At 36.1% G+C, this 25,276-nt stretch overlaps 2 protein-coding genes across 7 annotated transcripts in view; one reads left to right on the top strand and one right to left on the bottom strand.

Moving 5' to 3' along the window:
• Window positions 1-5,507, top strand: part of PDZK1 (PDZ domain containing 1) — a 34,641-nt gene extending 29,134 nt beyond the window's left edge. For 2 of the 3 annotated variants that reach the window (XM_057500640.1, XM_036924399.2), the window contains exons 7-9: window positions 2,788-3,009; window positions 3,611-3,901; window positions 5,368-5,507. In XM_057500640.1, the coding sequence (XP_057356623.1) occupies window positions 2,788-3,009; window positions 3,611-3,901; window positions 5,368-5,421 (567 nt within the window). In that variant the 3' untranslated portion in view covers window positions 5,422-5,507. The remainder of the gene's footprint in view (window positions 1-2,787; window positions 3,010-3,610; window positions 3,902-5,367) is intronic. The other variant, XM_036924400.2, reaches the window with a different exon arrangement.
• Window positions 5,508-6,178: 671 nt separating this feature from the next.
• The window catches only part of GPR89A (G protein-coupled receptor 89A), a 68,425-nt gene continuing 49,327 nt past the window's right edge, over window positions 6,179-25,276 (bottom strand). For 2 of the 4 annotated variants that reach the window (XM_057500638.1, XM_057500639.1), the window contains 8 exons: window positions 19,313-19,422; window positions 18,284-18,459; window positions 17,300-17,368; window positions 16,307-16,399; window positions 9,956-10,051; window positions 8,284-8,373; window positions 7,183-7,248; window positions 6,179-7,041 (listed from right to left, as the gene is read on the bottom strand). In XM_057500638.1, the coding sequence (XP_057356621.1) occupies window positions 6,835-7,041; window positions 7,183-7,248; window positions 8,284-8,373; window positions 9,956-10,051; window positions 16,307-16,399; window positions 17,300-17,368; window positions 18,284-18,459; window positions 19,313-19,422 (907 nt within the window). In that variant the 3' untranslated portion in view covers window positions 6,179-6,834. Of the gene's footprint in view, window positions 7,042-7,182; window positions 7,249-8,283; window positions 8,374-9,955; window positions 10,052-16,306; window positions 16,400-17,299; window positions 17,389-18,283; window positions 18,460-19,312; window positions 19,423-25,276 lie in introns of all 4 variants that reach the window. The other 2 variants (XM_036924395.2, XM_036924397.2) reach the window with 2 other exon arrangements.

Genomic DNA, 25,276 nt, shown 5'->3' with positions numbered 1-25,276 from the left:
TTTCAAAATACTTGTGTAAAGAAGATTAAAGAGTGAACTGGATGACAGAAAAATTAATGGATTTTTAGCTAGTTGAACAACCATACCTAAATAATACTTGATATTGGAACAGTGTGAAATGAAACAAGTATCTCTAATGGAATGCTACTTGTTCTTATTCTAAGCTAGTTTATTATCAAATCTGGATGGAAACATAGAAAACATATTTAATGTACTTAAGTCATACAGATGACTTAATGTGCTCATGGATAGTTTACTAGAGACTATAATTAATATTCAAAATATCTAGTCAGGATAGAAAGAATAAAAGCTAGCAAGTTTAAACAAATAAATTTAAAGTACTATACTAACTGAAAAGTAAATTGTATGAATACCAAATGGTGAGATCTTATTTGATGACTATAGAGAAAGACCAGAAACTTGAATGACACTCTAAGTAGCTGCGCCCGCCCAAAAAGGTGATTTAAAGCTATATTAGTGGTTTTGAAGACATCAGACCATACTTGAAATTACTTAATGTAACCTTGGGCAAGTTACCTACCCTTCCTGTGCCTTCCCTTTGTTGTAAGGTCGGGGTGGCTACCGTGAAGGGCGGCCATGAGGCTGAGTGAGCTGTTTAGAGTGTTCAGAATGATGCCCAGCACATATATTTGTTAAATCAACATTGTGTCAGTTCTGAGAACCTCACTTTAAGAAGGCCAGTGTCAAGAAAGGTAACCAGGGGAGAGTTTTAAGCATAGGCTTTGGGGAATGAAAGGCTAAATGGTAACTATGTAAGGTGATAGTTATGTTAATTAACTTGATTGTGGTATCCATTTCACAATGTATCAAATTATCAATTATATGTTAATAAAGCTGGAAAAAATATGAGAAAAAATTGACAAAATTGAAAGGAGAAATTGTTCTATAATCGTTGGAGACTTTAGAATCCTACTGTAAATAATAGATAGAATAACAAGGTAAGTAAGGAACTAGAGGAATTGAACAATAAACCAGCTAGGTTTAACAGACATACAGAGAACACTCTACCCAACAACAGGATACACATTCTTCTCAAGTGCACATGGGATATTCTCCAGAATAGACCACATACTAGGCCACAAATGAAGTCACAATAACCCAAGATAAAATTAACCCAGTGTCCACTGACAGATGAATGGCTAATATATATATATATATATATATAATTCCTCCTAATCTGTCACAAGAGAGATTAGGCACAGGGAGGGTAATTTGCCCAAGATTTAACTAAAGTTTTAATGTTTTAGTTAATATAAAACTTTGATAAAAAAGATGTCTGTCCCCATCTTCTTCCTCCCTGTCCCCTCCCACCCCCCAAAGTAAGCTCGATAGGTTGTGGATCTTTGAGACACACAGTGAATAAAACAAACATCTAACCAGTTCCTGGCACATACTAGACACCCAAATATTTGAAGAATGAATAAAAACTCATTAAATGTTTTTTAATGTTACTATACTTTGCCTCAAGATTGGCTGTCACTGCCAGATACAATATTTGATTTGCTTTTTTGGGTAGTGATATCAGAGGTATTTTTGCATGTAATAAGTCACTTTGATAATTTTCTACATTTTAAAAAGAGAGAAAGAAATGTGGAAGACTTGCAAGTGTATCATCGAAGGGTCTGAAGTTAGGTGATTTGGTTAACTAGGAGGTTCTGTGCTGGTGCTACTCTTGCTTAGAAAGGAAGATGTGCTCTTGTGGTTAGTAAGACAGATTTAAACAGAAATAAATTTCAAGTACTATACTAACTAGAGGATCTCAAATCTAATTTTAGCCAGGCTGTTGAACAGTATGATTCAGGGTAGATGACACATTGTACTCACTTTCAATTACTTGATTTTCTACTCACTGCCTAACAAATGTCCTAAACACTTATGGGAAGCAATTTAACAACAGATGCAAGATCTCACCATACCCAAATCTATCCTTTCAATTCTCTCAACCAAACCCCACAATCAGCTGAACACTTCATTCTATTAAAAAAATCAGTCATGTTTCCTGTTTTGTGCTGCTTCTGTATTCAAGACCATCCCTGTCTTCACATGGATGGTCTGGGAGTTGAGATGGGTTAGAAGTATTTAAAGATGGTGAAAAGTTCGGCATAACAGAAATGTCAATGACTGGTTACAACAATAAATAGTAAAATAAACTGAGTACAACAGATCACAGGACCAGATGGGGAGCAGGAGAAGTAAGTAGCAAAGCAAACTTTTGTTACCATATGTGACCATATGATTGCTGCTGCCCTCTACCATCTCCCCACAATTACTGTGTATATGTACTTCAGAGAGCAATGAAAATAGTGTCTTTTGTTTCACTTACTCTAATGTGTTTAAGGAGCTCTGAAGACCATCTTACTGAAGAGGGAAGGCCAGATGAACCTACTTTTCATGAGATCCTGGACAAGTCACTCAGTGTGTAACCTGCCAACAGGGAGAACGCCCATGGTCGTTCAGTGACTTGCTCACTAGTCAGAAGAAACTAGCAATTTTGTTAGACCTGCTTTTGGATCTTTGAACATTTCATACAACTTTTATTTTATGTATATGTGCATTTGCTTACACGTTTATATGCGTTAGTCCATGATCGACCTGACTCTTCCTTTGTACTCTTTCTGGTTGGGGTAGCAGAGAAATTTTAAAGCCCACAGTCAGATGTATCCGGAAGAGGAGTGGAATATATATGACACCTTGTAAATTAAATCAACATATTTCATAAAGACTACTCATAGTTACAACTGTTTTTTTCCCCTTTATTTTCAAAAGGCTCAATTTTCTCCATTTCTCTACTACCAAAGTCAAGAGCTACCTAATGGTTCTATCAAGGAGGCTCTGGCTCCTGCTCTGGCCCCTCTGGATGTCTCAAGTCCAGATGCTACAGAGGAAGAAGGAGAGAAGCCTAAACTCTGCAGGCTGGTTAAAGGTGAAAATGGCTATGGTTTTCACCTAAATGTGATTCGGGGTCAGCCAGGCCCATTCGTCAAAGAGGTATGGTAATCTGGTTCCGGCAGCCCAATGAACACAGCCACAGCTAGGAGAGACTCAGTTTCTCCCACTCATTGTTGGCTTAGTAAAAAGGTTGGATTGAAGGCCTACACTGAGGGGTCTTCCCTTGAGTTCAAGTAAATGCTGTCATGGTCCTGTACCTTTTAAGGTAACTATTAACACATGCTAAGCTCACATTTTTGTTTCTTGAACTTCTGTTCCACCTAATTCTCTTTAGATACTTTCAAATCAAACAGAATGTGTTGATAGGACTATAGTTGGCAGTCACTATCAACTCTGGGAGTGACTTGTTTGCTTCTGTGCATTTGGCATAATGTCCCTACCCTGTAGGGATTGACATTGAGAAGACTATCCCTACAGCTCTCAAGTTGGGAATGAAGAAGGCAGACCTATGAAATCTAATGCCTTCAACCCAGAAGATATACCATGTAATGTCCAACCACTGTAATTCTACTCAATTGAGTATGGAAGTTGTAGTTTTCAAAAGCAGAAATGCATTAGAGAACCTTTCTTCTGAAGGGAAGCTAGTCTAACACCCCCTTATGCCTGTTTGGAGGTGGTAACTCAGATCCCTTACTGACAGGTACAGAAGGGCGGCCCGGCTAACCTGGCTGGGCTGGAGGATGAGGATATCATCATCGAGGTGAATGGCGTGAATGTGCTGGATGAACCCTATGACAAGGTGGTGGACAGAATCCAGAGCAGTGGGAAGAATGTCACACTCTTAGTCTGTGGAAAGAATGCCTATAATTATTTCCAGGCTAAGAAAATCCCTGTTGTGTCCTCTATGGCTGATCCACTGGCTGCCTCTGCTGAATCCAAAGAAGGAATGCTGGGGGAATCAGAGCACGACTCACACACGGCAAAAGAACGAGTGAGTGGTGATGTGTTTCTTTTAGTGATCTAGCTTACCAGAGTATGGTTATGTCCTTAATAAGTGTGCCTCCTGTCCATGTTTACCACATATTTCCTAAAATACTAGAAAATCACTATGTAAAGAAAACTAGCAAATCAAGTTACTGTGGTGGAGAGGAAGTAGTATACGGACAACAAATTTCTTTTTCATAGTATGGAGCTGACAGTAACTGCCTAGAGTTGATCATCAACAAAGAAAAGTAAGAAGTTTATCAAAATTACTGTGGGAGCCACAAGAAGAATGTGAATCAGACTACCTACAAATTCCCGTTCCTCCACTTACCAGCCTTGGGCAAATGGACTTATTCTTTGTGTCTCTCAGTATCCCACCAATAAAACAAGGATATTTTGCAGGATTATTATCAGGTTTACATTAACTAAGACTATTAAAGTGCTTTGAGCAGTGCCTAGTTCATGGTAAGCATGAAAATGAATGATGGTGGTCAGAGACAATGTTGTTTTTAAAATAAATGGCAGGTATTGAAATTGTATTCCTGGAGAGGAGTAACCATTATTTTATATGTATGTGGATTACACAAATTCCTTAGTAAGTCTCAGTTTTATGTTTTTTTCCAATTTCTTTTCATAGATGAACTTGAGGTCCAAAAGGGAAGTGACCTATCAAAGTTCATAAAGGAAGCATATGGCAAAGCCAAGACTAACTTTTGTTTTATATTACTTTTCTTTCCACTACATTAATTTAATTCTGCTGATTGGTAATATAAAAAACAAACACTAATTTTTAATACATACTGTCTTAGTTCATTTGGGCTACTATAACAAAATACCATAGGCTGGGTGGCTTAAAACAACAAATATTTACTCTCACAGTTCTGGAGGCTGGGAAATCCAAGATTACGGCCCCAACAGATCCGGCATATGGTGAAGGCCCTCTTCTGGGCTGCAGACTGCTGGCTTCTTGCTGGGTCCTCACGTGGTGGAAGGAGCTAAGGGGGCCTTGGGAGGCCTCTTTTTATAAGGGCACTAATCCCCAAAATGACAGATCTGACTTCATGACCTAAGCACCTCCTAATACCATCACCTAATTTCAGGATTAGGATTTCAACACATGAATTTTGGGAAATCACCTAAACATTTAGACCATAACATATACAATAGCTACTGACTCAGTATTCTGGACTACTTAATAAGGAAAGTATTCTAGTTGTGTTTTAAAAGTTCTATAATATCTCTAAGGAAATCAATTATAGTACTATGCTAGCTTTATAGAAAAGAAATATATATAGGAATTAGGAGATTTAGTGTCAAATAGCAAACTAGGAACAAAGCCAAGTGAAGAATTCGGGTCACCTGGCTTCTAGTGAGTGCCTCCAGTCCCTGACTTAGGTAATTCAGCTCTGGAATAGACCATCTAACTCATGATGCTCACACTCTACCACTTACAGATTGTTTTCTTTTGCACAGGCCCACAGTACAGCATCTCATTCTTCTACCAATTCTGAAGATACAGAGATGTGACGAGAATAAATAATGGCTTTGGCTGAGAGCTGTTTCTGGGTATTTAACAGGAATCCTTTCCTAAGGAATGAGCTGCCACCCATTTTCTGTCTCTGCTAAAGAACTCCTCTGGAAACTAGTTCATCAGGTGTGATTATCTTCTTTTGTCATTTGTCTTGGGGTGGCTTTTGTAATAGAAGGCTTATTTAAGGTCAGTTTATGAAGAGTTAAGGCAGAGGCCAGATTCTTTTTATTTGGTCTCTTTTAAGCTTCAACTTAACTACATTTCTCTGTATGATGATATCTCTTACCAAAGATGACTCATGAATCTGTATATTGGAAAGCTGCTAATTAAAGTATCTGAGATGATAAGCCTATTAAAATTATGTTTTTAAGAATGTTGTGGTCGCTAAAATAAATGTCATTAAAATGCATTTTGAGTATGCTTAAACCTTCCCTGTTAGCTAACACAACCTTAATAGCAGTCTTGTTTGGTAAGCTTTTTATGCTTTAACCTTCATTTTGCCTCTAGAAACCTAAAACACAATAAAATTCAGAGTAAGATCTTAGTAATAAAGAGAGACTTCCTGGTAATAAAATTCAGAAGTTTCTTAAATTGCATTTCTGAAGGTTCTACAACTTTTCTAACATTGTCCTTTAACAGATGAAGAAATTGAGTCCTAGGATAAGGAAGTGACTTATTTCAGTTAAGTTATTCATAGTTTTACCCCACAGCATGAGAGGCAGATGGTAAGAAAAAATGAGACATTATATTCAATTGAATGTAGAATAATTCATGCTTAAAAGGAAATCAAGAAAAATGACATAATTTAAGTCTTTCTAGGTAGAATCTATTTCAGTTGCATAACATTCCTTCCCCAGAAAATAAAAGACAACCTCTTGGTTATTTTAATGGAGCAGGGGTGGGATGGCAACTCCTGTTAGATCTCTCAACATAACAAGCTATCCTTGATAAAATGAAGCTAAGGCCAAAGAGTTACAATCTCTGATTTTAATGAATGACAGTCTCAAAGGGAAACCATACACCCTCCATGTGAATCTTGAATTAAACAGAAATCCTATGTGTTTGGCTCAGCTACCTTAGACTTCTCTTATCCAAGAGTTCCAGTGTATTTTTCCTCCTAGTTTCTAGGGTCTTCCCTCCATCCCCAAATACTGCACTGACCTCAGATTCACTCAGGATGCTCTCAGCAGAGTACTAGGCTTGCGTCACTTCACTCTCTCATGTTCTAACTGATGGTACTCGCGGTCACAGTATTATCTGAGTAGGAAGGCATAAGCTAGAGGTAGAATATGCTACCACCACATTTGTTTGTTTAAAAAACACTAGGCCCTTGTCTCCTCCATTATTTTTCTCTCTTATATCCAAATTTGGACACCACTGGCCTGTAGCAGTCTGCAGTAGACATGAGTTCAAGGTGCCATATGCTTCTCTGGTGCCTGTTTGTGAGCCAAATAGAGGAACAATATGCTGGAGAGAGCACTGACCAGGAAGATCACATCAAACCAGCGGTGATAGAAGTTGAACTGCAGCTCTCCAAGGACTTCGGTGATGATGGTGCGGTATTCTAGAGGCATGCTCATTCGGATCAGCAGCACAGAGGAGACAAAGTACATGCCCTGTAAGTCACACAAATTAATCCAGAAGTCACTTTGAATGTAGTGAGGGACAGGTCAAAGGAAGCTTAGAATATTTAAAAGTATAAAACACATTTCTTATATTTTGCAACTGTAAACATAAAGCTAGTTCATTAAACTTACCATTATCTGTGCTAATAGCAGGACAATGACATTGGAGGACTTACTACTGGAGATGGCATAAAAGAACTGTCAAGAAAAGGACGAAAGATGAATGTATACAATACTGCTTGATTCTTGTGTCAAGAATTTTAAGTAGCATGGTTAATATTTCATTAAAAGTGTCTCTTCCATGCCATAATCCCATATAGAAAAATTATTCATATGATTAAGGCATAAAGACAAATAGACCACTGAAAAAGGATCCAGTTACAGTTTTCCCATGAGGCAGTTGATGGATTTAAGAATTACATGACATGAAAGGATTCTGACATCTATCGAACAGAAACTATGTGATACATATGACTGTTATGTATATGTACATATACATTTTTTTGTATATAATACATATATACATATAATACATATACATGTATTTTTTTGTATATAATACATATATACATATAATACATATAATGTATATTATAAACATTATAAACATTAACACAAGATTATCCTAGGCTACTGTAAGCCCTTAGAATTATTACTTAGCTTCTAGGCTCTTTCCAAAATTGTGTTAGATGCCTGGAGATCCCTTCTCCTCCTCTTCCAACCTTTTCTCTCCTTCCACTCAAACAACTCTTGGATCTTGAAATTGCTACCTCTTCTACAAGACAGATTTACCTTCCATCTCCATGAAGTCTTCCTATATTGATCAGAAAACATCCGAACATCCTGCTTTTCCTAATTCCATATCCTCCTTAAAAGGGACTCCATAGTTACTCTTCTGACCTCAAATGCCTATCTCATTCATTCATTCATTCCAAACATCTGCTGAGATCTTACCATGTGCTGGGCTCTGTTCTAGAGGCCAGTGACATATCAGTAAACAAAACATACTGATCTCATTTTCTGACCTTTGGTTATCTGATTGATAGAATATATAAATATATCATCATCAATTTATGTATTACTTTAACCTTTTTTTTATTCTGTTGTATGTCTTTTAAATCTTTGTGACAGTTTTCTAAGATTTTAGAAGGCAGAAATTTTAATCAGATAAAATTATGTCATGGTGCCACATGTAATTAAATAGGTACTTCTTAACTCTGTGATATGACATACCTTGGTAAGAGTGATCAGCAATCCTCTGATGGATGTGACAATGATTATTCCAACCAGAATGAAGGAAATGTGTTGGGACCAGAACTTCACCTGCCACCATAACAGGAAGAAAAAAATGTGTTATATCTCTGTCCAGAGATGTGAAGGTTAAGAAGATAAATTCTGATCACTTTCATGACTGTGACAGGGAACTTCATTAGGTTCTACATGATCAAAAAAAAATTTTAGGGAGGGAAGAATGTGGGCAACTAGAATGCTTGTAGGAAGCTTGCAATGGATGTCTTAATTAGCTGACTTGAGGACAGAAGAAAGCAAGTGCAGTGAAGTGATGAAAACACTAACAAATCAGAGGAAACACAGAGTAAACTATGGCTTCAATGTGATAAGTGAAAAGCACAAACTAAAAGGATAATAAACAGCAGCTTGATGACTTTTAATATCTGTGAATGACAGTCCTGATTATCCAAAACTTTAACAGTTGACCTTCATTTCAATCACATTAAGATATCTTTTTTTCCTCTCAGATTGCTTCATAGTGGGAGGCAGCTTAGGGACTCTGTGCTTGATTCAGGTTTGAAAAGTATCTGAGGGGGAGCTGCTATTATTACCATCTAAAAGATGTTACTCAGAATTATGAAATGTGCAGTTTATAGATGAATTATAGATGAAACTCACACATACACACAACTAAATAGCCTCAGAAAGAACTGATAAGAACATTTCTAAAAATTGCAGTCCAGTAAAAAATTTAAAAGGAAAACACACATGTAACAATAGTGAGGAATACTTTACACTAAATTTGTATGTTCAATGAAAGATACCATGTTCCTTTACATGAAAAAGGACACACTATTGATCTGTTACCACAAAATGTGTGCTTTGAGCTGTTTTTCAAGGACTGGAACTTAATTCGCCCTGGCTCATTTTCATCTTATCCGGCTACTAGAGGCATGTGCCGCCGAGCTGGATGACAGAGCACACAGTCTGTGGGCTGGGATCTCAGCACAGCTAAATGGCCCTCACAGGGACTAAGAACATGACATTTGTCCTAGTATCAAAGTGCTAATCAGCTATAATCATTTGTCATATATACATATCTAGAAAATACACTATTCTACAAATAAAGACAAATTGGGATAAGAGTGTTGAATGACAGTGGTATTATAAAACAGGTAGAAAGATGGTTAAAACTTTGTGCACAGGCTACAGTTACCATCTTTAGCTCCACGTAAAGTCCACGTAAAGGATAATTCTTTTACAGCAGAAATCATCTCAGTTATAACATGGAACACTAATTACTAGTTAATTTTCTACCAGAGGGATCAAAGGTAAGTTGTGTGTTTGAAACTCTTCGTCAAGTATCATAGAGAGAATTATCTGAATATTTTATTTGGTGGGGAAAAATTGGTGAGTGGTAGCTAATTACAGAGAAGCAGAGGAGGAACAACAGAAATAATCAGCAACTATGACAATAGTAAATCCTAGTCATTTCTTAATGGTTTTACGTCTTTTACAAATTTTCACTATGACTATGTTAAAATATACAGAGGAGAGTGGGAAGAACCAAAGAATCATGTACCTATAACACAGAATTAGAATCATAACAATTGCAATTTATAGCAAATAAAGTAGAAAGCAACATAACAAACCAGGATCTTGATACAACTCTTACATCAAATTGGATCCCCAGATAATTCACAGTGATCTCAATGCCTCTTGTGACAGGATCAGTTTTCCCAACTCGGTCAAAAACGATATTAATGGTTGCCTGCAGAGATATAGACCTTTATATTAGAGTATTTCAATAATCACTATTTCAAAAAGTGATTCAAAATAATGAATTAATTACCTCAACATATCTTACAGGTGGATGTTCCTAAAAATGCAATTCCATTCTCAATCTAAATCATGTATAAGAAATCTGTTTTGGTTACTCACATATAGGCAAATGGAAATCCCTATGCCCTTTCTTTTCTGTAAAGAGTAAAGAGGAGTAAGACTATGTCATATATACCTTAATTTATTAGGAGCTAGAGAGGTAACATTCTCATAGATAAAGTCAGAGTAAGAAAATCAAAGAATTCTAGGGTCATTCTCTGTGGTTACTTTTTGAATTTTAACAGCAATCACTAAAGTGACAAAAAGAGTTATAGCTAAAAAACCAACAAAAGAGATCAAATGGAATTATGAAAAATACCCCATTAATCCAAATGGAAGCAGGAAAAAAGGGAAGAAAAAACCAGATGGGACAAATAACATAGAGCAACATGGTTGTTTTAAACCCAACCATATCAATAATCACATTAAATGTAAATATTCTAAACCCCCCTGGCAAACTTTGCCACTGTAGTGTGACAGAAGCCAAGACAACATGTAGATGAATGGGCTTGGCTGTGTTCTAATAACATTTTATTTACAAAAGCAGGTGGTGGCTGGTTTTGGTCTGTGGGCTGCAGAAGGCTGACTCATGTTCTAAATATGCCAATTAAATGGCAGAAACTGTAAGACTAGATAAAAAAGCAAGACCCAAATGTTGTTCATAAGGAACCCACTTTAAATATAAAGATACAAATACGTTAAAAGTAAAAGGATGGAAAAAGATACGTTAACACTAATCAAAAGAAGACTGGAATATCTATATTACTATCAAAGCAGCCTTCACAGCAAAAAATATCGCAAGATTAAAAGGACCATTTTATAATGATAAAAGGATAATTTCAACAAGTGGTACCTAATGACCCTAAATGTATATGTCCCTAATACTAGAGCTTTAAAATACATGAAGCAGAAACAAAGAACTAAAAAAGAAATAGACAAATCCCCAACAATTTCAATAACCTTCTCTCAATAACTAATAAGTGGTCAGAAAATTGGTAAGGGTATAGAAAACTTTAACAATACAACCCACAAACTTGACCTAATTGACATTTATAGAACATTCCAGTCAGCAAGAGCAGAATTCACATTCTACTTATAGAACATAAACCATGGTTGACCATATTATGGGCCAGAATCCAAGTCTCAATAAATTTAAAAAGATTAAAATCTTACAAAGTATGTTCTAAGATCACATGGAATTAAACTAGATAGCAATTAAACTGACATTTGGAAGATCCCCAAATATTTTATAACATACTTTTAAATAACACATGAGTCAAAGAAGAAATCAAAAGGGAAATCAAAAAAATATTTTGAACTAAATAAAAATAAAAATGCAACACATCAAAAAAGTTGCATTTTGTGAGATGTAACTCAAATAGTGCTAAGCAAGAAATTTATAGCACTAAAACACCTATGTTAAAAAAGGTTTTGAATCAATGATTTTAGTTTCCACTTTAAGAAATTAGAGAAAGAAGACTCAAAATAGGAGAGAAATAATAAAGATCAGAAGAGAAATCATTAAAATAGAAAGCAGAAAAAAAAAAGAAAATAAATTAACCCAAAAGCTGGTTCTTTGAAAATTCAATAAAATTGACAAACTTCTATCTAGACTGATGAGAAAAGAAAAAGAGAAAAGACACAAATTACCAATATCAAGATATCACTTCACATCCTCCCACAATAATAAAAACGACAAGTGTTGGTGAGGATATGGAGAAATTGCAACCATCACACAGTGCTGGTAGGAATGTAAACTGGTACGGTGGCTTGGGAAAACAGCCTGGCAGTTTGGCAGTTTATCAAAAGGTTAAACATATATGATATGCTTAGTATATACGTTTATATGCTAACAAAGGCTAGCACATAATCCAGCAATTCTACTTCCACAAGTATATATACCTAAGAGAAATGAAAAAAATATGTCCACATAAAAACTTATACATGATTGCTCACCACAGCATTATTTTTAATGGCCAAAAAGTGGAAACAACCCAAATGCCCATCAACTGATGAACAGATAAATAAAACATGATACATCCATATAATGGAATGAATATTATTCAGTCATAAAAAGGAATGAAGTATTGATAGGCTAAAACATAGAAGAACCTTGAAAACATAAAAACCTGAACATAAAAGATCACATATTGTATGATTCCATTTATATGAAATGTCTAGAATAGGGAAGTCTATAGAGACAGAAAATAGATGAGTGGTTGTCTAAAGCTGGGGGATAAATAGGGAATGACTGCTAATGGATGAGATTTCTTTTTGGGGTGACAAAAACTAATTATGTTGATGGTTACACAACTCTGTGAATATATTAAAAACCACAGCACTGTACACTGGGTGAATTATAATGTATGTGAATTATATCTCAATAAAGCTCATTATATAAAAAGAATAAGAGGAGTGATATCACTATAGATTTTATAGACATTAAAAGGATAATAAGGGAATACTATGAGCAATCTTATGGAAATAAATTTGGCAACTTCAATAAAAATGGACCAGTCCTTTGAAAGACAAAAACTGCAAAAGCTTACTCAAGAAGAAAGAGATTAACTTGGATAAACCTTGTATTAAAGAAAATAAATCTGTAGTTAAAAAATCTTCCTGCAAAGAAAACTTTGGGTCCAGATGGCTTTACTGGTGAATTCCACCAAATATATTTAAGAAAGAAATAATAAGAACTCCATACAAACTCTGGAATATTAAAGGAATATTTTTAAACTTATTCTCTAAGGTTAGCATTATAAGAAAAGAAAACATATTTTCTGATATTCCTCAAAACATAGATGCAAAATTCTTAACAAAATTTTAGTAAATTAAATCCAACAACATAATAAAGACAACACACCATGACATTTAAGGTTTACTGCAGGTTACACAAGGCTGGTTTAATATTAAAAAAATTAGTCAATGTAATTCACTATACTAGCAGACTAAAAAAGAAAAACCGTATGATCATCTCAAGAGATGCAAAAAAAAAAAAAGCATTTGATAAAATCAAACATGCTTTCATGATTAAAAACAATTTTAAACTATAAATAAAAGGAATTTCCTCAACCTGATAAAGGACATTTAAGAAAAACCAAGAGCTATCACCATACTTTATGGTCTAAGACTGGATGCTTTCCTGCTATGATCTGGAATAAGATCAAGGTGACTGCTTTTACTACTTCTGTTTAGCTTTGTACTGGAGGCTTTGTTCAATGCAGTAAGGCTGGAGGAGGAGAAGAAAGATTGGGTGGAACAGGATTGGAGAGAAGAGGATGGCATGGGATAGAACGGGAAGGGAAAGGAAAGGAAGAGAATAAAATGTATCCGGATTGGAAAAGAAGCAGCAAAACTGTCCTTATTTGCAGAGATCTGATTGTTCATATAGAAAATCCTATGAAATCTATAAAAAGCATCTAGAAAATAAGGGTTTAGCAAAGTTGCAGAATATAAGATTAATATACAAGAATCAATTATATGTATACACACACAAACACACAGAGGCAACACTCAAGAAATTGAAATCATTAAAAAATCCCATTTATAATAACATAAAAAATTATAAATACTTAAGAGATAAATCGGATGAAAGATGAAAGATATGTATACTAAAAACTATAAATACTGTTGAGAGACTCTAAGGAAGATCTAAATAAATGAAGTGTTATACCAGGTTCATAGTTTGGAAGACTCAATATTAAGATGTCACTTCTCTTCAAATTGATCTGAAGATTCAGTGACATTCTAAATTCCCAGCAGGTGTTTTTATAAGCATTAATAAGCTGACTCTAAATTTCACATGGAAATGCAGAGGACACAGAATAGTGAAAACAAGTTTGGGAACAGAACAAATTTCAGAACTTAGACTGATTTTAAGACTTATTATAAAGCTACAGTGGTGAAGACTGTGGTATTGACATAAATAAAGGCAAATATATATCACTAGAAAAGAACAGAGAGCACAGAAACAGACTCACATCTATATGGTCAATTAGATTTTGACAAAATTGCAAAGTCAACTCAATGCAGAAAGGATAATCTTTTCAACAAGCAGTGCTAGAACAATGGACAGCTACATGAAAGCAATGAACTCAGATCCATACTCTGACATCATATTAGAATTAACTCAAGATGGGCCATAGACCTAAATGTAAAACCTAAAACTATACAATTTCTAGGAGAAAACATATGAAAAAAATCTTTGTTACCCTGGATTAGGCAAAGATTTCCTAGATACAACTCATAATAGAAAAAGGGAAAGTGGAATTAATCAAAATTAAGAACTGTTCTTTGTAAGATACTGCTAAGAGAAAGAAAAGCCAAGCCACTGGGTGGGAGAAAATGTTTGATCTGGAAACCACATATTTGATAAGGGGTTTCCAGAATATATCAAAAAAGTCACAAAACCCATTAGAAAGAAAACAAATAACCTAATTAAAAATTTGGCAAAAAATCTGAATAGATATCTCACCAAAGAGGATATACAGGTGACTAGTAAGTACATGAAGAGTTGCTCAATATCATTAAACATCAGGGAAATGCAAATTAAAACATTTCAATACCATCTCATACCTATTAGAATATCTAAAATAAGACTGACTACAAAGTATTGGTAAGAATATAGAGTACCTGAAACTCTCATATACTGCAGATGAGAACGTAAAATGGTACAACCTTTAAGGAAAAGTTTGGCCATTTCTTCAAAAGTTAAACATACAGCTGCCATATGACCTAGTCATTCCACAGCTAAGTGTTTTCTCCCAAGAGGAAAGTGGGTGTATGTTCCATATATAGACTTATATACAAATGTTGTTAGCAGCTTTATTTGTAATATCTCCAAACTGGAAACAAACAAATACCCACTGGCAAGTGAAGAGATGAATAAATTGTGTTACAGTCATACAATGGAATACTACTCAGCAATAAAAAAGAATAAACTATTGGTGCACACAGTAACATGGATGAACTTAAAATACTATGCTTGATAAAAGAAGCCAGACACAAAAAGGATATATACAATAAAATTCCATTTATATAAAATACTAGAAAATATAAACAAATGTATAATGGTAGCAGATTGGTGGTTGCCTGAGGACTGGGGGTCGGGGAGAGGGGCATTAAAAAGGGCTACAAGGAGACGTGGAAGTGATGGATGGATATGTTCTCTACCTTGATTGTGGTGGTAGTTGTTGCACAGGTATATACAAAGTCAAAACTTACCAAACTGTACCATTTAAATATGTACAGTTTATTGAATGTCAATTACAACTCAATAAAGCTGTTAAAAAATATGCTTCCCTAAAGGCTGCATCTCATACCTTTCAGTAGGTTAGGTAATTGAACAACCTACCTTCATTTACCTTCTCATACAGAATAAATTAAGATTTAAAAATGTCATCTGAATGGGTATTAACATCAAGTTATTAAAACATTAAATCCATTAAGTCCATTAAATCCAGAATCCTCCATTCATCTATACTGATAAAAATTAACAAGCTGACAAAGCTCCTTTTTGTGCAAACATAGCCGCAGTAGGTAAGTCACCCAACCAGAAAATCAAATCAGACTTTTCTATAATCACACTGAAATCCATTAATACCTGCAGATGAGTCACAAGGAAAGATTAATAATGTACATAAAAAGCACATAAAGGATAGAACATTAAGGAAGAGCCACAAAAGAATAAGAGTTGTAGGCACATAAGATGAATTTTATCTATAGAAATATGTTTTAGAAGTATTTTGGACTTAATTTTTTTAGGTATATACACATTATTAACAAGGACAGGTCATTTCTGTTCTGAGCTGAAGATAGGAGTTGAGTAGTGTATTCATGGATAATATGGGCAGCAGAGTGTAAAATAAACTTTTACTTTCACTTCATATATTTCATAATCTAAGACCTTATTAATGATTTCTGACAGAGGAAAAATGTAACCTTTTTTTTTTCTAGGTGACCTAAAAAGGGCGGGGCAGGGGACAGAAGGAAGAGTGAGGCTCAGAGATATGAAAGATCCCACTATATTGACTCAACCGGAGTTGTAACTTAGCTCAATGCCTCAATCAATCCCACTTTTCTTTCTCTCTCTGCCATTAACAGGGAAAATCACCTAAACCCTGATAGTTAAAAATAATATACTTACCATGAAAATTTTCCAAACACAGTAAATAGAGAAAAAGTAACCCAGAAAATTAAAATATTTCCCCTTGAAAGTTTTGGAGTATTCTATTCTCTCCTGAGGGAAAGCAAACACAAAACCTGGTTAGTTTCAACAAAATGTAAATTTATATTTAACAAAAATATTCCTGCCTCTATGAATCACTGTTCAGGCTGAGTCAAAAAACCAAACATGGTAATAATAATATTAAAATAATAATAGTAGCAGACATTTACCAAATGCTTACGGTAGGCCTAAAATTGGGATAAACACCTTACATGCATTATCTACTTTAATCTTCATAACAACTCTTACATGTTCTATTATCTTAATTTTACAGATGAGAAAACTGAGGCTCAGAGAGGTTCAGTATAACTTGCCCTAGGTCACAACAGCTAGTGAGGAGAAGTTAGGCTCAGGTTTGTTTCCAAAGCCTACGTTAATCTCTATTCTATACTTTACTCCTGTGAAAAAGGATTAAAATAGTTTGAACAACCTTAACTACTAGAGTTTGTATACTTAAATTATATTGCATTTGGGGTATAAATAGTGAGGTTACTTCTTGTAGTTAGGTCACTTCTTGATCTGGATCCTTTAAACAGGGCTAGATCATGGCAGATAGGTGTCATGTTTCTCTTCCAGTATTATTAACTTATAAGGGATAAGAAGCAATCAGAGGTGCTACCATCTTGATTCTGGATGAGTAGGAAGTAGTGTGTGACACCTTCCTAGATGTTGAATAGCTTCTTCTGACTATACCACTAATTTCATTTACAGAGAGTGTTCAGTTAAGAATTTTGTTAGTGGTAGGAGCAATGTCACGAAGAGTGCAGACTCCTAATGCTTCGTGGCTGATATTGAAGCTATGAGGTATCTCCTACATTGCTTGGCTATAGAGGACACTAAAAAGCTAGTTTCACTTCATTCACTCTTCACTCATATTGGTAAAAGCCACACTTCAGTTTCCTTGCTAAGTACCTTGGTAGCATACAGATCAGCTGTTTCCAGAAAAAGCTGCCTGCTTAATTCTTCCAAAGCATCCACTTCCTGTTGAATAAGAGTAAGATCTGGCACAAAATGGGCATCAAGGTTTAAATCACATAGAAGTTTCAAGAAATAGCAATGAAGAAAGTATATGCTTTTGGTTTCTCCTACAGTGAATCCTAGGAACTGCCTATATTTTCAATTTGCTGCTTCACAGCCAGCAGTACTACTTCAGAGAAATTTCCCCAAACTTGACACAGGTATGTAAAAGTTTCTTTATCAAAAACATTACCACCAAACACCTACCATTCAGTTTTTCCCTAGCTCAAGTGGCTAAGAAAGATGGTTATGTTTATTTGTTTTGTTTTATTTATCTAGGTAGATTAAGTGAAATGTAATCTTTAAATCTCAAATGGTTACACAGTAAAAAGAACACCTATTAATACAGCAGCTTTCTCCTTCATTATCTGAATAAATAAAACGTTAGGAAAAGGAAACTAGTATTTACTGAGTTCTAATACAGGCTGGGATTTATAGACATTACCTTCTTCAGTTTTTTACAGACACTCTTCAATTATTCTCAAAACCAATCCCATGAGATGTTATTACCCATTTTGCAGATAAGGAAAGTAAAGCTCAGAGAGTCAGTAACTTGCACAAAGTCACACAGCTCAAAAGTGTGGATGAAAGTCAGATAAGCCTTACTCTAAGACCTGCTCTTTCCATTACACTATGCCACTTTCCGAGAACTCATTGAGGTCACATTATTATTCTCTCCATTTAGGAAACAGGGACCTAGAGAGAGGCCAAAAAAATTCCAGTATTTTTGTTGATTTATCATCCCTAAAATAGCTTTAATCTAAACTTTGGCTTTGACGTATTTTTAAGTAATAAATATAGTAAAGATAGACCCTTCTAAAACAGAAGCACTGAATTTAACCCACATCCTCTTCTCTCTGTGATTTTTTCTACTCTTACCCAAGTCAACAAGTGCCCTTCAGTTCCTTCCTCAGTAATGGCTGCCAGTGGCATGGCTGGGCCACCAAACAACAGGGTTTTGCTAGTTACATGTCGGTGTCTCCCAAGGCCAGACGGGCAGCTCTTTGAGGAGAGAGGCTGTACTCTGTTCATCATCTTATCCCTTAGTATTCTGCCTGGAAATAGACATAAAATATATGTTTCTGAACTAAATGGGCTTAAAGGAATCCTTTCTTTTCCTTTCCCATGGTCACCTTACTTTTCTTTCGTCTAATTCTTACCTGCATTTGATACCAGAAAGATATGCCATAATTTATAGCAAGAATAGATTACATCCTTTTCCTCCAGGTAAAGGAAAAGGAAATTCATACTTCCTCAGGCGAGAGAAAGAACCAGGAATAAGCTATCTTACCACTAGTCCTCCGAAGTTTTGACTTAGTAGGCTGGTAGCCACAAAGAGATTTAGTTAAATTTGGGAATTTAACATTGCAATTAGGTGAGTCAAGAACAATCCATTAACCCAATCTCCTTGATTCTTTAGAATAAAAAGTTACTGGAGATATAGAACTGCTTAAAATTTGTTTAGGAATACTGATTGCTTTAGGAATGGGCCTGTTCCATCCCATATACAAACCATTCATTTTAAGGAGTTACTATGTTTTGTGGTATTTTTCCATAGTTGGGGAATATAATAGTGCAGTGGAAAGAACTAAGAAAAGGAAAACACAGTTTCTGGCCATATCTTTGCCACAAACCACTGTGTGACTTATCTTCTCTGGGTCTATTTTCTCATCTGTGAAATGGAAAGACTGACTTATTAGGACCCATACGACCCCTTCAGCTTAAAGACAATGATCTTTTATGGGTGTTGGAAAGATGACTCTACACACTGTATTTCTTAAGCTTAGCCCTGGTCACCTGGACTCTGATGCAGTCAGGTTCTGTAGAAGAAACTAGCCCAATATGCCTTTTTTCTTTCACCCTTGGCACAGAGAGAGAAGAAGAATCAAGCAGAAGGATAAAGGATACTTTCACTTCCTGGTGCTGAAGTGGTAACACTCTTTATCATTCCCCAGAATCCTGATGGTTTGTTATGTACCTCCCCCTTCTGGAACATTGTTCTCCGTGTCATTGCCATCCTGAAATGAAAGAAAATATAAAACCTCAGCAAGGAAGCATGGACCTTCATAGTCCATTCTCATTCACCTTCCAACCTCACAACTGCCCCTGCTGTTCAGGGAAGGAACCAAATTCTGGAGGTCTACTTTTCTAACTGAAGGGAAACTATACATTCTCAGAAGCCATGTGGCCTGGGTGAAGAAGCACAGAATTTGGAGTAGGCAATAAATCTGAGAATTGGCTCTGCCACTTAGAAGCTGTGAAATTTTAGAGTTTTCATTTCCTCACCTCTGGATGGATGTAAAGATCAATGAAATAATATGTAAGAACTCATATTGTCAACTACATAGTGCCAAATATATTAATAATAATTATTACTGTTATCATTTAAGGACAAAATAAAATGATTAACACATCCAGCTAAAGGACCAAGTACAGGGTAAGACCTTTCTTTCCTTCCTTTTCAAAAGCAGACAAAACAAAAAATAAAAAACAAAAACAACCCCCAAGGCCATCAAAATCACAAAAACCTGGACTCTCCTAAAAACATCATTCTCTAACTCCAATCTTCCCCAACTACTGAATAAAAGAGGAAGGGAACTTACTATTCCTGTTCTTGTCCTCAGTCTCTGGAGGACCCACCGCCGCAGTGGCGGCTGCTGCCATGTCCTAGCCCACCACATGGGTATTAAGGACAGGGTCCTTTTGAGGAAAGATAAGATCATTTGTGCATAAATGGTTATTTGAAGGGTGCAATGGACCACGGCCTACAAGCCTAAAATATGCCAGGATGAGTCTAATAAAAATAGAGTAGTAGGACTAAACAATAATTTAACTCAAGGAAAATATTTTTGGTTAACAGGAGAGAAGTGGTCAGGAACAAGAAGCAGCATGGGTATTTGTGGTTTGGACCAAAGCAAATGGTTCCAATGGTACCAAATATCAAATGTATTTCTGTGGACTAAATTCTTTAAGCGATTGGCTAAAGTATCAACAATAAAGAATATTAGGTGTGTTGGCCACAATTACTTAACTGTTTTCTCCTCAAAATGACCTTTGCCTGCATACTGAGTGAGTGGAACACGGCTCCAGGTTTTGGTTCCTTCTGCCTTTTCCTTTAATTATACATGTTCACTGTAACTCAGCAGTGTTGGAAGACGTAATTAACAATCAAGAAGTGGCTCAGACCTAGGGGATTTTGACTTGGCAAGATGCTCAGTTATCTTATTTTCATAGCCGGGAAAGCTGGAAAGCTGGAACAAATATATGAGGAAGAAAGAGGTTCTATTCCACTCATTTAAAAGTTCACGTCAGCTTATCATACTGGAGTAAAGGAGAGGCAGTGGGGAGAGAGGGAGCAGAGAAGCCCATTTCTATTATCCTTGGTTTCACTGAGTATCATGAACATGATGACTGGCTGTGGAGTGGAACTGACTGAATACAGAAAGGTGACTGACTCTGTATTGTGGTCCCATAACAGGCAAGAGCAGTATTATCACATGAAGGGAAAGCTGGCTGCACACAGATAATCATGGCCTTCTTTTAACTCACTTTCACTTTTATCACTTAAATCTCAATTTTGCTCTTCCCAAATAAGTTGCAGATGAAAAATAAATATTCATGTATTTTTAAAAAGGTAATAATATCAAAACTTCCTGATGTGGAGAAAAGAAATAAAAAAAACTAACATGAGGTACTACTGAAGTAGGTGATTTTTATCTTTAACTTTTCTTCAATATTATCATCACCACTATGATGATTCATCATTACTATTACCTCTTTAAATAAGGGTAGTCCAGAACAAGGGATGATCTATTTTTTATTAGCTGAATACCATTTAAAAACCCATAATCTGGAAAAACATATGCACTTGGCTGAGGTTTGGTGGTAGTTTGCAAGTAGAGAGGCTGAAACATGTCTACTTTGGTTTAAATACGCCATTCTACTGGTTTCTGATCTCCATCATTTCTGGTGGGAAGTCAATAATAAGTTTTTAAATTAAATGTTTAATTTTGAGATAATTATTGATTTACATGTGGTTCTCAAAAAAACAGAGGGACATACCACATAACCTTTCCCCAGCTTTCCCCAGTGGAAACATCTTGCAAATTTATAGTGCAATAATACAACCATGGTGTCAACGCTGATACAGTCCAGATATGAACATTTTCATCACTAAAAGGATCCCTCATGTTGCCCATGTATAGCCCACTTTCCCCCCTTCCATCTTCAACCCCTCTTTAGCCCCTTGCAACCATTTTCCATGTTCCATTTTCATTTTGACATTTCAAAATGTTATATAAATAGAATCATATGGTATGTAGCCTTTGTGGATTGGCTTTACTCACTCAGCATAATATTCTGTTGATTTATCCAAATTGTTGCATGTAATAGTAGTTCATTCCCTTTTATTACTCAGGAGATTCTGTGGTATGGATGCATCAGACTTTAACCATTCATCCATTAAAAGTTAACTGGGTTATTTCCATTTGTGGCTACTATGAATAAAACTGCTATTAACATTAGTGTACAGGTTTTTGTGTGAACATAAATCTTCCTTTCTCTGGGATAAATGCCTAGGAATACAATTGCTGGTTATGTGATAGTGCATGTTTAGTTTTTTGAAAAACTGCTAAACTGTGTATGAGTTACTATACTATTCTATATTCTAACCAGCAATATAAGAGTGATCCACTTTCTCTGCATCCTTATCAGCATTTGGGGTCATTAATTCTAATAGGTGTATAGTGACGTCACATGGTTTTAATAATTTTGAGGAGAAAACAGTTAAGTAATTGTGACCAACACACCTAATATTCTTTATTGTTGATGCCTTAGCCAATCGCTTAAAGAATTTAGTCCATGGAAATACATTTGACATTTGGTACCATTGGAACCATTTGCTTTGGTCCAAACCATAAATACCCGTGCTGCTTCTCTAATGGCTTATGGTGTTAAACATCTTTTCATGTGCTTAATTGCCATTCGTAATATTCTCTACAATGAGATATCTGTGCATGTCTTTTGCTCATTTTCTAACTGGACTGTTTGATTTCTTTTTTTTAATTCTAAGTTTTGTAAGTTTAAAAATATATTTTAGATACTAGCTCTTCCTCTGATATGTGATTTTTGCAAATATTTTCTCCAAGTCTGTAATGTCTTTTTATCCTCATAACCAGGGTCTTTCACAGAGCAAAAGGTTAGTTTTGGTAAAGTCCAATTTTTAATCATCCCTTTTATGGAGTGTGCTTTTGGTGTCAAGTCTAAGAACTCTTTGCTTAGCCCTAGATCACAAAGACTTTCTCCTACTTTTTTTCTCCTAAGTCTTATTGTTTTACTCTTTACATTTTGAGTTACTTTTTGTAAAAGACATGAGACTTATACTGAGACTCATTAAAAAAAATCTATGGATGTCTGCTGGAGGTGGGTCCAGGACAGTGGCATAAAAAGAGCCTGAAGCCACCTCCTGTCACGTACACACCAAACCTATACCTACACACAGAGTAATTCAACCTGAGGAAGAACTGAAGCTTGAGTGAACATCTTCCACACAAAGAAGGATAAAAAGGCCATATAAAAGCAGCAGGAGAGACAGAAACATAGTAATGGAGGGAGCCCCACCCCCAATGTGGCCCTGCAGTAGGGAGGGATTATCACTAAGGGATGGGAGCACAAATTTCCCTTCCCTGAGGCACAGAAAAAAACCCTGGTTTAAAGGGAAAACACACTATCAGTGAAGGAAATTTTCAGAATCAAAGCACTTAGCAGTGGGGGAATTGCAAGAACTCTCTCTGAGACTAGAAGCACTAGTGAGCACCAATGTTTACATTCCTCACATGCATGCTAGTGTGGATGGAAGCAGGATGAGCACCACTGTTTATGCCCGTTGCCTCTCCCCCAATATTGCTAGATGAGAGTGGTGTAAGTGCAACTGTTTATGTTTTCCCACACATGGCTAGTGCAGACATAGCAGGGTGAGTGTAACTGTTTATGTCCCCGACCCCACATACTGAAAGTATGGATGGAAGCAGGGTCAGGGTGCACATACCAGCTCCAGACTTAACCAAGGTGTTCTCCTGGACTGTGCCTATGCCCAAACACACCTGCCGGAGATCCAGAAGTCCCACCAAGGTGAACTAGTGCAGTATCCACATGGATTTACCCTGACTGTACCTCTTCCAATCCTAGCCACCCTGTTAGGGCAACTCCAAACAGAACTTACCTGGGAGACCTCCAGATCATGCCCGAGTGCCACTAGTTGCCCCATCAGCAAGGCCGTGGCCTGTTTGCTACCTAGAAGTCCCCTCGACCATATCCCTCTGCCCTTGGCTGTCCCACCAGTGTAGAACCATCCAGTGCCCACCTGGGAGAACCCTGGACTGTGCCTCTCTGACCCTGGCTGCTCCCAGAGGAGCACTGGCTGACACTCACCTTGGGAGACCCCTGGCAGAGGGACAACCTGGCCTACACACAGCCCACTTCCAGACAACCAGCCAAAACTACCAGGCACACACAGTCTACCCAGGGGACATTCCTTCACAAGGCCATTCCTGTAAGATTACAAGTAGCTCTTTCACTTAATCAATAGAAACAGAAAGTGAGACAAAAATGAGGACACAGAAGAATATGCTTGAAACAAAAGAACATAAAAAAGCTTCAGAAAAAACAAAATGAACCAGAGTTAAGCAATCTACAAGACTATAGCAATGGTTATAGAGATGCTCACAAGACTAGAGAGAAGAATGGATGAACTCAGTGAGAACTTCAACAAAAAGAGAGAAAACAAAACAAAAATCAGAGATGAAGAATACAAAAAAATTAAGTGAAGAATATACTAGAGGGAATCAACGGGAGATTAGAGGATGCAGAAGAATGGATCCACAATCTGGAAGACAGCATAATGGAAAGCACTCAGGCTGAACAGCAAAAAGAAAAAAAAATAAATGAGGATAGGTTAAGGGACCTCTGAGACAACATCTAATGTTCTAACATTTGCACTACAGGAGTCCCAGAAGAAGAGAAAGAGAAGGGGTGGAAAGCTTATTTGGAGAAATAATAGCTGAAAACTTCCCTAACCTGGGGAAGGAAACAGACACCCAAATCCAGGAATGAACCCAAAATGAACCCAAGGAGATCCAAACCAAGAACCATAATAATTAAAATGGCAAAGATCAAAGACAAAGAGAGAATCTTAAAAGCAAGGAGAGAAAAAGCAACAAGTTATGTAATAGGGAAACACCATAAGGCTATCAGCTGACTTTTTAGCAGAAACTTTACAGGCCTGAATGGAGTGGCAATATATATTCAAAATGCTGAAAGGAAAAACACCAGCAGCCAAGAGTACTCTACCCAGCAAACTTTTTATTTAGAATTGAAGGAGACAAATAATTTCCAAGATTAAAAAAAAAGTTGAAGAGGTTCACAACCACTAAACCAGATTTAAAAGAAATGTTCTTTTAAGGAACTTCTTCAAGAAGAAAATAAAAGGCCATAACGATAAGAAAATCATCAAAAGAAAAATTACTTGGGTAAAAGCAAACATATAGCAAAGATGGGAGAACAATCACTTCAAAGTTAGTATGAAATTTAAACAAAAAAAGTAGTAAAATGAATCACTTCTAAAAATTAGTTAAGGGACACACTAAATAAAAATGTGTAAAAGAAGACATTATACACATAAAATGTAGAGGAGGAGAAATAAAAAATGTAGAGCTGGTAGAACTTTCAAACTTAAGCAACCATCAACATAACAGACTGCCATATATGTAAGACATCATATATGCACTCCATAGTAATCACAAACCAGAAACCTAAAACAGAAACACAAAAAATAAAAGAGAAAGGAATCCAACCATAACAATAAAGTCATCAGTC

This window comes from Manis pentadactyla, chromosome 4 (genome assembly GCF_030020395.1).
Source record: "Manis pentadactyla isolate mManPen7 chromosome 4, mManPen7.hap1, whole genome shotgun sequence".
Lineage (NCBI taxonomy): Eukaryota > Metazoa > Chordata > Mammalia > Pholidota > Manidae > Manis > Manis pentadactyla.
The sequence above is the reverse complement of the archived record's forward strand: the minus strand, read 5'-3'. Positions and strand labels throughout refer to the sequence as shown.